This window comes from Fringilla coelebs (assembly GCF_963513975.1).
Source record: "Fringilla coelebs genome assembly, chromosome: 1".
In the NCBI taxonomy this organism is placed as follows: domain Eukaryota; kingdom Metazoa; phylum Chordata; class Aves; order Passeriformes; family Fringillidae; genus Fringilla; species Fringilla coelebs.
In genome coordinates this window covers 51398955-51414994 of record NC_140028.1, presented here as the reverse complement: position 1 = coordinate 51414994, position 16040 = coordinate 51398955, and the positions used below count along the sequence as shown (strand labels likewise).

Genomic DNA, 16040 nt, shown 5'->3' with positions numbered 1-16040 from the left:
AAGCACCTACTATTCCATGAGTCAAATTCAGGCCTTTATACATTTCTTATGCCCTTCCCAAGTCTGACCATTTGAAAGCTAGGGTGTTTTTAATTAACTCTAGTAAAATATGAAGACTTACAGCTCTAGAGCTTCTTCCATCTCTGGTAGCAAATTGTGAGAGTGACCTAAAGACTGATGTCCTGAGGTTTCATCCACAGGTGTTTAAAATGCAGTTCCCTGGCTTGTCTCTTGCTTTACCTGTCTTTCATCTGGTTAATGATGTCAACACAGCGGGACTTCTACATCTGATACTTGTTCTCCATATATACTTGTTCTCCTCTGTCTCTCTCTAATAGGGCTCTTCTACCTTCCACAAAAAGACTTATGGTCATTGTCTTCCTAATTATCTTCTCAGAGGGTTTTCTGCACCAAGAGTTTTTAAAAAAGGCTCACCTTCTGCCTAAGCATTCAACGTAAGTCCATCCTAAACTGGATGATTTTACCCATCTGAAAATCCCACAGACCTACAGTAGCTGAGTATTACACAGCATCCTAAATAAGAGAACCTAACTGTATTTAAACGAACAAGCTGATAAAAGGCTCCCTGCTCCAGTGTTTATTCCACTCTCCTCAGAGACACTGACAGTGTCTGGAAAGTTGAGATATGGCAGGGGAAAAAATGAATTACAGAAATGAGGGATCCCTCGCAGATCATCAATCTTTTCCTTGCATTAATTACAAGGGATGCCAACTCAAGCACTTCTGATCTCTGCTGAAATAGTCCTTCAGGGTGATAGAGCACTTTTTCAAACAACCTGTCTTTTAAACCATTTCATGTTTTGATTTCAAAATCACTACTTAAATGCCATTCCAAACCCCATGTGTTTGGTGGGGATTGAGGCCCAGCTGTAAATTTCCCCACCACAAAACAATATTTATGAGTTATTTATTGTCTGACTCCAGGTCCTTTTATTTGCACACAAGGATGCAAGGCAGGTAATACACCTGGGAATGTGGTCCATCTCAGGTCCTTCTGTGCTCCCCTCTTCTTCCCACCCCCTTGTGTAGTCTCCCTGTTCCAAGTCCCTAGCACTCAGACAGGACATGGAAGACCAGGGTGATATGAGTTGATTTCCACCGAGAGAGAAAGGAGGCAGGAAAAGGGGGCCCAAAATGCTAGGTAGGATGCTTTGCTTCAGTCACCACTTGAGATGGGACTCTGGGTTCTATTCTCGGGGTACCTCTCCTGTGCTCTTTGAATGCACCCACATGGTGGTAGCTGAAGGCTGCAGAGAGCAGGGTCCTGCCCCTCTGGCAGATGTGCTGCCAGCTGGGCTGGCTCTGCTGTGCTGCATGGCCAGCTGGAGCCAAGCATCGCAGTGGGCCAAATGGCTGCTCTACTGCAGCTAGCTGAAATCCAGGATGTCAGCTTGGCTGTTTGCTGTGGATACCCCACACTATTTCAGGATGTGATTCTATATTCGTACGGCACTAAGCAGATGCTTTTCAGATCCTGCTCTAGCTAAGTACTTTTACTAGTACTCCATAGTCGTCTCACAGTTGTCACCTCTCCACATTTTCCACACATTTGCACTGAATTAATATGATCTCCTGTGCAAAAGAAACACTAAGGTTGTGTATTCCTAGCAGTTTGTTATGCCAGTGATGTCAGACTGCCAGATGCAATCTGAACATGTCTGTGCAGGGCATGCAGGGCTCTCAGGTCCTACTCTTTTTTTTTTTGCAGGCAGCTCCAACACTCATGTAATCAGAGATAAGTGACTTAGTTAAAAATGAATGGAGCAGTTGGCTAAATGCTCAACCTAACAAAATGATCAAAGGGACAGTGCCAGATGTTTTTCATTAGCTCTACATATGGAGGTACCAGGGAGAGCAGCAGGAGCACCAAGCTGAAAAGAAACCAGAGAAGGCAACTCTAGTTTCAACCATAACATGAGGAGCTGGCTATAAATACTACATTCCTCAGTGTGGCTCCCAGAGGACAAGGATATTTCTAAAACCTACAGGAAAAGCGTGTCTACTATTGTCTGACTTATTTATATGCATCCTCCTGGTAAATATTTTATTAAGAATTATCATTCTTAGTATCTATAAAAATATACTTTAAAAATCATATTTTAGAAAGCTTCTATAAGTTGCAACAAGGGTTATTTTTTCCATAAAATTTATTTTTTGTGCAGCTGGTGCCAATGCTGTTTTTTCCTAGGCTACTGATTTGTGGGATTTTCTTTACCACATTTAGTATGTTTTAAAATTTTAAATTCATAGCTTTGGAGTCCAAGTTACTGCAAAAGGCTCAAATCATGTCAAGATTTGCTGTGGAAAAGGAGCCAGATTTTTATTTTTGTCTTCTGGGTAGGTTTATGATAAGGCAACATTAACATCCAAAATAGTTAAGGTTGTTTATCCTGCATCACCAAGAAGACATTCTTGACATCATTTGTATACAACTGAGCTGGGGAGCTGCTCAATCAGCACTGACAGAAATCCAACCCAGATCACCTGGCCCCAGGGCTTACAGACCTTACTTCAGTGTGATAAAATCTGCTTCTGTTGGGATAAAACCCAAGCTGTTCACATAGCTCCTCCTGTCACAAGACAAATTTTGCTGCATAAAGACTCCTCCTGCGGTTGTATTCCTTCCAGGGAATTATTTCAGGATGCTTTACCTCACCTTGACATATATCTGTAGTATCTTGAGGCTTGCAAGGAGGAATGAATCCTACAAAACAATCTGGTGTCATGCCTGTCCAGTGTAATGACTTGACTACCAGCTCCAACTCTGCAAGCCTTAGACTTGGAGAGCACGGATCCTGGAAGTTGCCAGCAGGAAACTCAATTCACACAGTATTTTTCAACCAATATAGAAAATATTCCTATTCTTTTTTGACTCTTTGGTTTAGTGGTGTCTGCCTGAAAGTCACCCCCCTGACAGTAGAAGGAGAGAGACATGCTGAATGCAAAGAGATTGGGAAGGCATTTCTCTGAAACAATTGGAAGTACCAGACTTGCAGTTGACTAGGGAAGATGGTAAGAAGGGCTCCTGGCTGTGTTGATCAATAGTGCTGACATCTACTTTGTCCTTTACCTATGCAGCAAGCTCCTAGGTTTGGTAGTATATATGCTGCTCTTTGCATCATTATTGATTGAAAAGGTTACTACATGTATAAAAAGCTTAATGTGCACTTTAAAAGCTGCTCTCACACCATTCTGCAGGAACAACCTCTATGAACATTATTTTTCTTTCCCCTAATTCTTATTTCATGCAGACATAAGTGACAGCCACTCGTTGCAGTGAAAATGTGATTTGCAGTGCAGGATGAGTTCTTTGCTGGTAGATGTGCTGGTAGCAAACAGAGGAACACACTAATTATCATACTGGAGTCAAGGAAAGCTGGAGCATGACTCACTTAGGAATGCTTTGTCTTCCCCTAATTGCATAATTACCTTAGAGAGCTCTCTGGCCATTTGGCATAGAGGTCATGCCTGTTTCCTTTGAGCACAGGAATAACTCCTCCTAGCTACTCCTAACAGGATAAAAAGGGGATGTGAGAAAGACATATGGCCATGGCCCCACTTTTCCTCTATATAAACCAGGAGCAGTATTTGTGCACAACTACAAAGTCCTTCATTCTCTGAAATGAGGAAGCCAAAGTTGACCATTATGTAACATAAATCAGCACTTTCACCTCTGCACTGAGACAGGATCCGTATTGACAGGCATAGTGTGATATTCTGGGTTCTTTGGTGCTGGTATTTGTGACATCTATTTTCTAATAAACAGGATTTTAAAAGAGTGATGGGGTTGCCACAAGAACAGGAATCTTTCCCACTATACTCCTATGCTGTAGAGCTAGCCTAACTTCCCAGCAAACAAAACAGAGATCTCCCCAACACCTCATTCTCAAAAGCAATAAATAAAAAAAAGATACGACTACTATAAACGTCTATAAAAGGCACATAAAAGCAGATGGCAAACCAAGGAAAGAGACCTTAATATCCCATGAGAAAAAGGAAAATGAACTTTCTAGTTATATTAGCATTAAAGGATCAAAGGAAGGTTTGTCTGGAGAATTCTCCTGGAACTCTAGGATACTCAACAGTGCAGTTTTCAGGGCTCACCCCAGCCCATGTATAGAATGGGTTAAATAAGCCTGCAAGATGCAACAAATGGAGAGAGAAAGAATTGAACTACATGGATAACTGAAGTCAAGATATTTAAGTCTTTAGTCCCTCTGATGAACTCTGGTTCTGGAGGATGGGTGGAATCTGTGGTCCCTTTCTTAACCACTTTATTGATATTATCCAATGCTACATTTGGAAGCTAGAATTCTCCTTTGCAAACTGGTGATGGCATCATTATGCAGTCAAATTTTCATCCCACTCTCCTCTTCATTACTGCTATGAATTTTCCATCCTTCACTGCACATTGATCCATCCTCCATTCAAAGCAATTTAAGCACATTTTCTCCAGTTCTCTTTACAGCCCACCAGCTACTATCCCCTAACTTATGATGGGGTACAGATCCACTGGGCTTAGAAATGGAAATGCTTGCAGCTGCTACACTTCACGCTGACCCTGATGCTGGCAGTGTGTTTTAGAAATGCACACAGGATGCCAGCCTGGCTGGCCCTGTGAGAGTTGGGCATGAATATAAATCCAAGTAGTTGGATGCATCTGTTAGTGTAACCTTTCGTGTGCATGGGCTTCTCAGCTGTGTGTCTGGATTGTCAAGAATGTTCAAGATTACTCATTTGTTTAGGGGCTCGTAATGGTTACTTAAATCTTTCCTTCTTTTTTTATCAGTGTCTTTTTTAATGGTGGGGAGTGGTGCAGTTAATTGCTGGCTGAGGCCGCATTAGATTCCACTTTTTGTGATAAAACTCTGATCAGAAGGTTTCCAAAGGGAAAATTTTTGCAAAAGAAAACAGCTGGAAGACAACTCCAAGCCTGACTCCGGCGAGTGGAGCTATTCTAATATAAAGAGTGCGTCACTTTAAAGCAGGGAAAATGTTATGAGAAGAGGAAGGAAAATTAAGTATCTTGATTCCTAAGCTAAGGGAGATTTGGTCAGCAGTTTGCCAAATTAAAGGCTAATATCCAAGACAAATTCTATTCTCACGGATAAACACCTCCACTACAGATTGCTTTAGAGTACATGTAACTTAAATAGCTGACTTCAGGCTCTGGGTCCCAACTGTTTTTGTTATCAAACAAAAAATGGGTAACACTTCTGTTCTTTTCATGCTTTTTTGAATAATTTTCCCGAAGAGTTAAGGAGTTGACATAGTGTGGGTAGCTGCCCTAGGGATCAAGGAACACCAGAAAGAACCTCTAATAAAAGCTCTTGCATTAGGATGGTGGCAGAGGAAACTATACTGAAAATGCAGTCCAGGAAAGAGTTCTTAGAAGATGAAGTAGGGATTAAGCCAGAGCCTATTTTACCATTTGCTAAAACACTCAGTACATTTGCCTTCATGGGTCCTGCATTCCAGAGGACTTCATGCTGGGTTAATAAAATCACTCTCTTGAACAGGCTTTGGAAACTCAGACAGCCACTGACTGCCCATATGGCAGAATTTGGCTATTGCTATTAGACAGCTGTGGGAAGTTGAGGACAAGAAAGGGGAGACAGCACTAAAATCTTATGGATATGTAGACATAGAGAGAGACCCATGGCTTTGGCTCATGGCAGGAGCTTCCAAAATAAGTTCCTCATCAAAATGTCAGGATCCGCTTTAGTTTTCTTCTTTCAGGAACCATAATTGGCACTTCTGCTTTTTGTAGGTGATATGCATGTGATTTTATGTGTGTGATTTAAACCCTCAGACACTCCGAGCTTTAATTTCAAGTGCATTTCAAAACAATTAGCCCACCTACAAGAAAAACAGCAAAACACCACATTTCTGTTGCTCACAAACTTAACGGGAGCTTGCTCTTCTTAAGGGAAGAGCACAGGGAAAAAAAACTACATTTCCCTGTAACTCAATGCCAAACCACTGCTCTCTGTTTTGAGTAGCAAATGCCATTCTTACTGCGTCTAAAAGCCCAGACTCCGTTTCTTTTCTCAACATGTAATTGTGTATTTTGGTACTGCTCTCCAACAGCAGTTTACCAGAACAAAGGAGTTATCTTTATGGGACAGCCAGGGAAACGCACAAAGAACAGGAAGATGCAGCTAATCTAAATAATGACATTGAAAACAAAATAGCTATTTGGGCTATAAATAAACAATATGAAGTAAATATCATTATTTTTATTAAGAGAAGACACAGACTTAATTCATGGGGATAATGTCATCTGCTGTTTCCTTAGACTTAGTTCTTATTTTTTCAGTCAAGCCATAATGCAAGACTTGCTACTTTCTTCAACTTTTTACAGTATGAACTTTTCTATCACTCCTTTTGGAGAAAGTTGCAAGACTCAAATATGTATGTTTGAGAGAAAGATCAGATTTTCTAAAATGGTAAAACTGCTCAAACCACTTGGTTTTGAACTGTGCAAATATATGCATTCTTACAAGGCAGGAAGGTAAACATACACGCGACTGCATTAATTAAGACAATACTTAGTTTCCTGCAACACAAAGGAATTTTCGTATTTAGACTAAGTCTTCAGCAAGGCAGTCCCCCATTGTGTGTGCAAAGCAAAGCAGCAACCCCAATTTCACAGAGACAAGCACAAGGGCTGGTTCTGACCCGGCGTGTGAACGGAGAAGGAATTAAATAATCCTCTAAACCAAAGCCAGAATCAACTTTCTGAGCGCCAAGCTCAGCCGGTCCCACCACCTCACTTTTTGGCAACACAGCCCTAAACTATCCGAGCAGCAGCCTGGTTCACGTGCCTTTTTTTTTCCTGGGGATTGTCTCGTTGAGTATCCTGGGCAGGAAACAAGTCTGATCTGTCGCCTTACAAGATTTAACATCGGCACTCGTGTTTCCTCCTCCCAACCCCAACCCGCACCCCTGGGCTGAATCACTTCCCCGGCGGAGACAAGAAATGAGAGATCGCTCTCGAGTGTCCGCGCTGACACCGAACACACGGCCCAGCCTGGCAAAGCACCGGCCCGGGCACCGCTCCCCACCCCTCGGGCTGTACCTGCTGCTGGGCGAACGGCTGGGGGGCATATCCTGTACAAAGCCCTGCTCCATGCCCGGGATCCTGGCCGGGCTGTGGGGATGGTAGGCTGTCAGCACCACGCTGCCCGAGTCCTTCATCTCCATGGTCACAGGCACATGTCGGCCCCGCTGCTGGCGGCACAGGCGGCCCGACGGGCGGGCAGGGACGCCGTCACAAGCGGCGGCCCATGGCCCGGCCGGGCGGCAGCGCTCGCCACTGCCGGCTGTCAGCAGAGCTGTGGCACCGACACACGGCTCCTCTCCCTGTCTGCGGAGCCGAATTAGCATAAATTCAAAAACACCGCCCACAAAGCAACCCACGGGGAAGTTACTACGTCCCTAGGAAACGAGAAACCTGAGATAATGCTGCGCGGGACGCTTCCTGCCCGCGCACAACCGCACAACACACAACACTTCTTACTTCTTTCCCTTCTTTCCCCAATAGTTCTCTGCTTACTTTTTTTTTTTTTTTTTTTTTTTTTTTTTTTTTGTTCTGTTTCTTTTTTTAACAGCAAATACTCCTCATGTGCCTGAGTTGGTCTTGTCTGAGTGAACCGATCTGGTGGTGGAGAGCGCCACAAACACAGCAAACACATGGTTTGGTGGAGCAGGGAGTCAGTCAGTCTGTCAGTCTTACATGCGATCAGATTGAGCTTTCATTTTGTCTGATACGGCTGGGTACATAATTTGAAAGGCCCTGGAAAATGAGTGAATTACTTTTACAACAGTGTGTGTTCATTTGGAGCAATCCTGTAAATAAATACACACCAAGATGCTGGATAGTTTTTCATGATTTAACTTGATCTCTCTACGTTAATTAAGTGCTTTTCACTCAAAAGGAGACAATCAGGAAGAACAATCAGGATTTAATTCTGGAATAATACTCAGAGAAAACTCTAAGCAAAGTGAGAAAATTTACAAATCCCTTTATTTCCCTCTGCCACTTCTTCAGTGTTTTTGTTTTTTTTTTAAAAAGAAAAGTTTCTGATAAATGCCAATTCCTGAAAACGACTGTCCTGCCTATGAAATCAGGATGTCCCTAATTTTACTCATAGGGCCACAGGTCTCTGAGCACCTTGTGAGCACAGGTGTGAAAGACCAACCTCCGCGCAGCTTTGTCACAGCTGCCAGCAGCATCCTGAGCGCAGGTTCTCTTCAAAATGCTCGCTGGTCTCCTCTTCTGCATCTCCCTTGAGTGAGGTTGCTCTCTCCAGCAGTACAGTGCTATATTACACTGTCAGTCTCTCTGGTGAAGTTGCTCAGGTTCTCAATCACAAAATGATCTTCTCACCTCTGCCTTCCCCCCGGACTGGGTGTCCTGTCCTGCCTGGAGGGACGCGCCGGTTTCGGTCAAACACGTTGCTGCGACTCATGTAGGCAGTGCCCAAGTTAATTTTACATTAGCCAGCATAGGACACTGATAAAGGTACACTTGGCAGCACTCCTTGCCAGACTCACCCAGGAAGCATAAATATTTGAATGTACAGAGCCTCTAAGCCTGCTCTTGCTATGCTGTTAAGATATCCTGGATTAAATATTTTCAGGCCAGGTTGCCTGGGATAAAATCATGGCTGCTTATATGGCAGCATGGACACCTTCTAGAAGCTTCCATGCAGCCATGTAGAGATGACAGAAGTGAAGGAGAAGGCTCTGAGCTATATCTGGAAGCACCACTGGGACCATAGGCAGTGGTGCCACCAGTGATGACTGGGGTGAATGCAATTACCAGTATTCTGTGATTACTGGGGTATTCAGTCCTATCCTGGTTTTACATTTTCCTTCCTGGACCAGAAGGTGAGAAATCTCCTTCTCTGATGGCGGGGGGGGAGTAAATTGTTAATAGAAATTTATACTCGGCACAAATGCAAATAGATATTTTGAATATTAATCAGCCAAAATGTAGATATTGAACAGGACATGAGAGAAAAAAAAAAAAAGATAAATATATGTTATAAAATATTTGCTGACACCCTTTAAGGATGTTCTTCACAATTTACTTCAAGAAATTAAACACCTGAAAAAGCACACATAGGAACCAAACACTATCAAAAAGGGAATGGGTGTCCTTTGGAGATCAGGGTGCTGAAAAAATATTGGCTTGACTTCAGGAAGGCCTTTTTTTTCTCCTATCATAACACTAGTCTTTTTGCAGTACCATCAGCCAGAAAGTGATGATTATGTGCTTTAAGCTATGTATAGATAAAGCCCACAGTAGAAATGCAATATATTTTTAGTATTATTTTTATTTTCTCTTTCCATAATAAAATCCCTCAAACACCAAAATTACTTAGAAAGTATACAGATACCATCTCAATAGAAAAATGCATATAAATAAAGGAGACCTACACTTAGTAAATGGGATTTCTCTCTAAGAAAAATAAACATGGAAGATTTTATTTGGAGATTTATAAAGTGCTGATGCACAAACTGGAGGCATATATGGAAATGGCAGACTATTTGGCACAAGTACAAATAGATATTTTGAAAACTGATCAGCCAAAAGACATGTATCAGACCAAGAGCTAAAAATGTTTATATGCCTAATGGCTCTTGGGGTTAGACATCTGCATATTGAAACCCTAAATTATGCTACATCCACTAGACACACACATCAGCCTTTAAACAGAGTTTTAACTGGGCTAGTGAGCAGCCATAAGAAAAGTGTTCAAGACAACATGAGCTGGACTCCAGCTCTATCTGAGCAATTCTGTTCCCAATGGAGAAGTTTTTTTCCTGGTTTATAAAGAAACAAGCAGGAAAGTATTTTAATCCAACATGTTTGTGTCTCTGCAAGATTCCTTTGACTACTAGATTGTGAAGTACTCAGGACTGTGACTGTTCTAATTGTTTTTTCAGATAGTTAATAGCTTTCTAGACCTTTCAAATGCTATGCAAATGCCCTTTTAGTGAGAAAAAAATATTATGAGGATGCTTTTGGTGGCAAGCAGTAAAGTCTTCGAAGGTGCAGCAAGAGAAGAGTCTGTGGCGAGTCTGTGGCCCATAATCCCATGAGCAACTGTCTTAGTTTTTGTAGGCAAGGGGCTTCTGCTTTCAAATTTTATGTTGTGCTTCTGTCAAGGGGGATGCTTTGCACTTTCACACATTTGGCAAAATAATTAATAAAAAATGATTGTGTAAGGATTAGTGTGCCTGAACTTGGAGAACTAGGAGTGAGAAATCTTCACTGACCTGTCACTTCAGAAATGTAAGTTAGTAGATGCATACTAGTATGATCAAGGCTTCAGCTCATCTGTTGAAGAGTATCTGTGACAGCCATATACAAGAAATATAAACACGCAGAAATTCATTAGTTCAAGGTTACTGAAATGAAAAAGAAAGTGTCACTGTTATTAATACCAATTTTGGATTTACATTAAATTAATTAATAATCATTTTGGCGGCAAATTGATGGGCAACCTTTGCATAGCACATTTAATACCTGTTGCTTCAAAAGGAACTATAATTTTAAACAGATATTAAGCAGCCTTTTCTGGTCAAGTTCAAGGGGGTGTTATTACTTAAAGGAATGGGATTTGTCATCCAGGGATTCTTGTCCTGACATGGTGGGAGCATTCACCATTATATTATTAGAGTAGACCCACAGAGCCCTGGAAAGTGGAAGATTCCCTATTGAACTATGAAACACACAAAAATCTCTGAGTATTGAATTTCATTGCTCATTTCCAGCTTAAATTACCCAGGGCAAAGTTAGATAAAATTAGCAAAACCCAGAAGCTAATTTCAGACCAGATTAATTTCAACTTGGGTTAGATTAAGTTTTATAAGGAATCTGTGTAAAGCACAGCATTTTTCACTGATTAAATCAAGGGGAAATGAGTGGAGTAATACTCAGAAAAATGTCATCCCGGCTCTGTGTCTAAATTTCCCCATGCCTCTTGCAATAAATTTTGTATCTGTCTGTATGAAAGTAACCAGAACCAGAACCACTGTAGTTCTTCATCTTTTTTTGGCAGGTGGGGGGGCAGGGGAGGCAAAGGGTGTCTCTTACTTCTCTCTAATTTTCCGTTTGGATGGAAGCATGTTGGAGGGGTGGGGAGCAGAAAGCCTCATCACACCAAGGAGTTGGTGTCAGCAGAAAGCACCTGGACAGTCTGAGAACGAGCAGTGGCACAACACTGCATCACAACCAAGGGCAGTGGTGTGGGCAACTTCTGCTGCTCAGTACCAATTCACATGAAAAAAGTGTCTGACTTTGTATCAGGAGAATTTTTTGCTGTGTCTTGAGGTCTGTATCCTTTCTGATAATTTTATGTGTCATGAAGGATAGTTTTTAATCTTGGTTTAGGCTCTGAAGCTTATATTCTGGTGATGCTGGAAGGATTAGAGTCCTTTTTTCTTCTATAAAGGAGAGCTGTTCATGTGCCTTGTTGTGGTCAGCTGGGAACGTGAGGGCATGGGTGAGACCTACTGCTTTTATACAACTGAGAAAGTCATAAATCAGAAAATAAAAAAATTAGAGAAAAAACTTTGCTATTCTGCTTTGTCTGTTCAAACTGAGAACAGAAACAATGAAGAAAACTGTTTCTTGTCCTTTAAAAGCAGGTTAATTAACAAGGCTATTTAAGCCAAGAGAATAGAAATCAGGTATTGTGGCAACTGGTGGTTTTGCAAAGGTTTGTAATTAAAGTATGAAAAAAACCCATTCATCTTTGTTAAATATAGCTTCACAAATTGCAGTTCCAGACTCAATTTAAATATATAGCACATTTTGGTGAATTTTAACATGGTCTTTTTAAAATTGATTTACTATGGTTTCTTTTATCCTAAAAAAAGATACTTAAGTATGGAGAAAAAATTATTTAGGCAACTTTGTGCAGTTTCTTGCTTAACAGTGACCCTCATTTGTTTTCTAGGAGCTCAGAAGTTGTTTCTCCTTAGCCCAGAAGAAACTACCCATTTATTATTCCCATGTTAATTACGTTCAGAAAAGAAAACTTCCTAGATCTGTCTGCCACAATAGGGCTTTCTGGAGGTTTACTTTAAGAAAAAGCTCATATCCTTTCATTCATCCATGAGGTTTATGCTCCTTCATGACATGTTGATCTAAGCACTTCAGCTGGGACAGCTGACATCCACAGCTGAGTGCTGCGGTCTGGTTTTTTTTTTGTTCTGAGGCAGTAAGTTAAAATTACATGAAGGAGTGGTAATGTGGTTAAGAAAAGTAGCACTGGGAGAGGCTGGTTCCTTCTTTGAAATGTTCCTCTAAGCACTGAGCTGAAAATGGGAATTTGTTTCTGCAGCATGGAAGGGGAAAAATGGTTGTGGATAGACAGCAAAGAGCATTTTCAGTACATGTGTCTATGTCCTGGTACCTCTGAAAGAGCAGAATTGGTTTAGGTGTTTGAATTTGGTGCGAGGAAATTGAGTCCTCCTATTCAGATGATACTGATCTATAAATACTTATAGATTACACATCATACAAATAGGTTAGTAATGAAAAATGAAATAAGGAGATAGGTTTTTGTATAAAAAGCCAACCAGACAGAGATATATAACTTTATTCTTTTAAAAAGTACTGTTTTCCAGGGGTCAGTCAAACTCCTAAGAGGCTGTGTATATATGTATGTATATGTATTTGTTTAGGATATGTATATGTATTCACATTACACCTCCTCACCCTCCACCTTTAACCACCATTTTCACATTTAAGAAAGGTATTCCTTTTTTTTTTAGGCTAAAAATGAAAAAATGCAATTTCTGAACTTAGTAATGATTTGTGAATCCACCTTTGCACTTACAGCAGCACTTTGGTAGTATTTCCAAACACAAGAAAAACGCTGTTGCCTCTTTCTTTTTACACTCATAAATAACTTCAAATTCAGCATTTTTTAAACATTTTTAACCCTGAAACAACAACATTTACTAGGGATGGCTTTAGGTAAAATACAGTGGGTATTTCCCTGTAACCCTGCCAATGATTTTTCCATTTTGCCATTTCATAGCTGAGCCTGTTTCCCAGGCAGTAGCAGTAGACCACAGCTCTGCTGGTATATTTGAAAGCTGTACTGAGCTATGTGTTCCACCAGAAGACTGCTCTGTTAATTAAACCATGCTTTGAGCTATGGTCTGAGGAATATGTGAGAAACTTGATGAAGCAAGGTAGAAAGGTGTTAACAGGAACCACTAGTGTTCCTCAGGCACATAGCCAGACATGTCAATATCAGCTGCCTTGTTTTGATTGTATTCTACTCCTTTTATAAAATCAAGAGCTGTGTTTTTTAAAATTACAGTGTCTAATAGCACTATTAACTGGATTTTTCGCATCTGCATACAAGGGGTGAAACCTCAAATTCTCCTTCCTGTGTAGAGAAGAGGAAGAGCATAGCTTACATCTTCGTCCTGCTTTCTCATTCTGTGGCTTGACGACTTGAATTCCTGAAGTTACTAAATTTAGTATTGCCTGCACTATGCAAAAGTGAAGAAAGTTTTTATCTGCCAATTTCTTCATAGTTCTGCTATATTACCACAGAAATAGCTATAAAGGTTTTCAGAGGAAATCTGATATTGGTCATGCAGGAGTGATATCTCAGAACTTCCCTGCAATACATGTGTTAGGTAAGTTATTGCACAATGAAGTGAGTTAGATTCAAAAGGGATTTTGCTTTTTTGATAGGACATTTTTATAAGTTAGTAACTTCCAATTTAGATCTGCTGTAAAAGTAAATTGATGTATGTTGATTTACAGCAGCTCTAAAGACTTTCAGTAAAAGGAAGCACAAATAAACCAAATTAAAATATCTATAAGTAAATTTAATGCTATAATTTACTTGAAAGTTTGTTACAAATTTAAACCCTAATTGTATAATTTATGAACAGTAGGAAGAGGATGTTTTCAAATTTAAAATAAAACAGACTAAATATATCTAAATAAATTTAATATGCAGCAGAAAAGCACTGGATGGCACTGTTATTAATAGAAATGTATTTTCATTTTGAAATATTATCAAAGGTCTGCCTTCACTTTATAGCATTACTAACTTAAAGATACCTGAGGGAAAGGCATGTTTCATAAACTCCTCTGTGAACACTCTGTGTTTTAGGAATAGAGAAATTAAAACACCAGCTAGCAAGAAAGAAGACTGACCTGTTGGAAAAGGGAGCTTTTCACAGGAAGTTAGGGAAACAAAAGGGTGTATCATATTTGGAAAAAGGGGCAGGTGACTCAGGAAATGTTTAAGGATGCCATGAGGTCACGCAGAAAGAAAATTAGAGGCAAAATCTTAGTTAGAACTGTATCTGACCACTTACATAAAGGATAATTAAAAGTGTTTTTATAAATACAAAAATTAATTTAAAAAAAAAGGAAGTGCAGTGAAAATATCTATTCTTTATTGGATGTGGGGGGCAATATAGTTACCAAAGATGAGGAAAAGACTGAGGTACTTAAAGCCTTCTTTGCCTCACTGTTCTGCAGTAAGACTAGTTATTCTCAGGGCAGCTGGCCTCCTGAGCTGGTAGACAGGGATGGGTGGGGAGCAGAATAGACCCCCCAAAATCCAGGAGGAGGGAGGTAGTGACCTGCTGTGCCACTGAGATGCTCACAAGTCTATGGGAACAGGTGGGACTCATCCTAGAGGGGTGGAAGAGCTCTCTAAACTGCTTTCCATCATTTATCATCAGTCCTGGCTGATGGCCAGGAGGTCCTGGATGAGTGAATGTTTGGCAGTAGGACATCCATCCACGAGAAGGGCTGGAAGGAGTTTTGAAACTTCCAAAAAAACTTTCCAACCCCAAATGTGGCCAGGATGAAACATTATTATGAGTAAATAGGAAAGTCCACTCTCTTGTAGCCCTTTAAACAGCATAGTAGAGTAAGTAGAGTGAACCTCACCAGCAAATTTTGTTGTGCTGTTGCTGTTATATTAAACCTGTTTTTTTTGGGTAACTTTTTCAATGATTCTTTCAGTGCTCTTAAACACTCATTAATGCACAAATATCTGAAAGTAGGTTGTAGCCAAGTGGGGATCAACTTCTTCTCCCAGGCAGCAGGGAAAGGACAAGGACAATAGCCTTTAGTTGTGCCAGGGGAGGTTTAGGTTGGACATTAAGAAGAAATTCTTCACAGAAAGTGTGATTAGACTTTGGAATGGGCTGCCCAGGGAGGTGATGGGGTCACCATCCACAGGGATGTTCCAGAAAAGATCGAACTCAGTGCATTGGTCCAGTTGACACGGTGGTGTTCAGTCACAAGTTGGACTTGATGATCTCAGAGGTCTTTTCCAGCCTAATTGAGTCTGTGATTCTCTGATGCTGTAACTGTCTTGTGCAGGAAAATGCTGGGTGCCAGACATAACTATAGAGGGAACTGCCTGACTCACAGTCCTGTGCCCTAATCACATGGGAGATTGCAGCTTAATTAATCAACAGTTTGGGAATCACTTTTATAAAGGAATGGGTAAAAAGATAATACATTTAATCAACCACAGAAACAGAACCACAACAGGAGATACAGAGAGCATACCACGTGAACTACAGAAATGGCACATCCTCTCTGGAAGTGGCTGGTTAGAGATTTATTCCCTGCAGTGGGTGTGTGCCAATTTTGGTGGGGTATCTAGGGAGACTCGAGGGCTTTCCACCTAATGGTTATTAAATCATACAGATTAGCCTTAAGTGAAAACATACACCTGAATACAACTTTGCTAAATATATCAACAGTCATGTTTCTAGGCTACTTTTATGTCATGGTATTGAACACCATGAACTTAAGTATGTTTTAGAAACACTAGAAATAAATTTTGTCACTGCTGTAAGGAGGTGGTTGTATCACCATAGTGAGCTAAATGAGTTATCATAATCAGGGGGTAACAGAAGGGAATTTTGAAATACTGAGGATCTGGGAATTACTGGCTCAGGAGATTGCAAACATTTTAGATGTTTTTGCTTAACAAGGTCAG

At 40.7% G+C, this 16040-nt stretch overlaps 1 protein-coding gene across 1 annotated transcript in view; it reads right to left on the bottom strand.

Moving 5' to 3' along the window:
• The window catches only part of ARHGAP28 (Rho GTPase activating protein 28), a 72741-nt gene extending 65355 nt beyond the window's left edge, over positions 1 to 7386 (bottom strand). The window contains exon 1 of the mRNA XM_084216587.1: positions 7103 to 7386. Coding sequence (XP_084072713.1) covers positions 7103 to 7227 — 125 coding nt within the window. The 5' untranslated portion in view covers positions 7228 to 7386. The remainder of the gene's footprint in view (positions 1 to 7102) is intronic.
• Positions 7387 to 16040: the final 8654 nt, after the last annotated feature.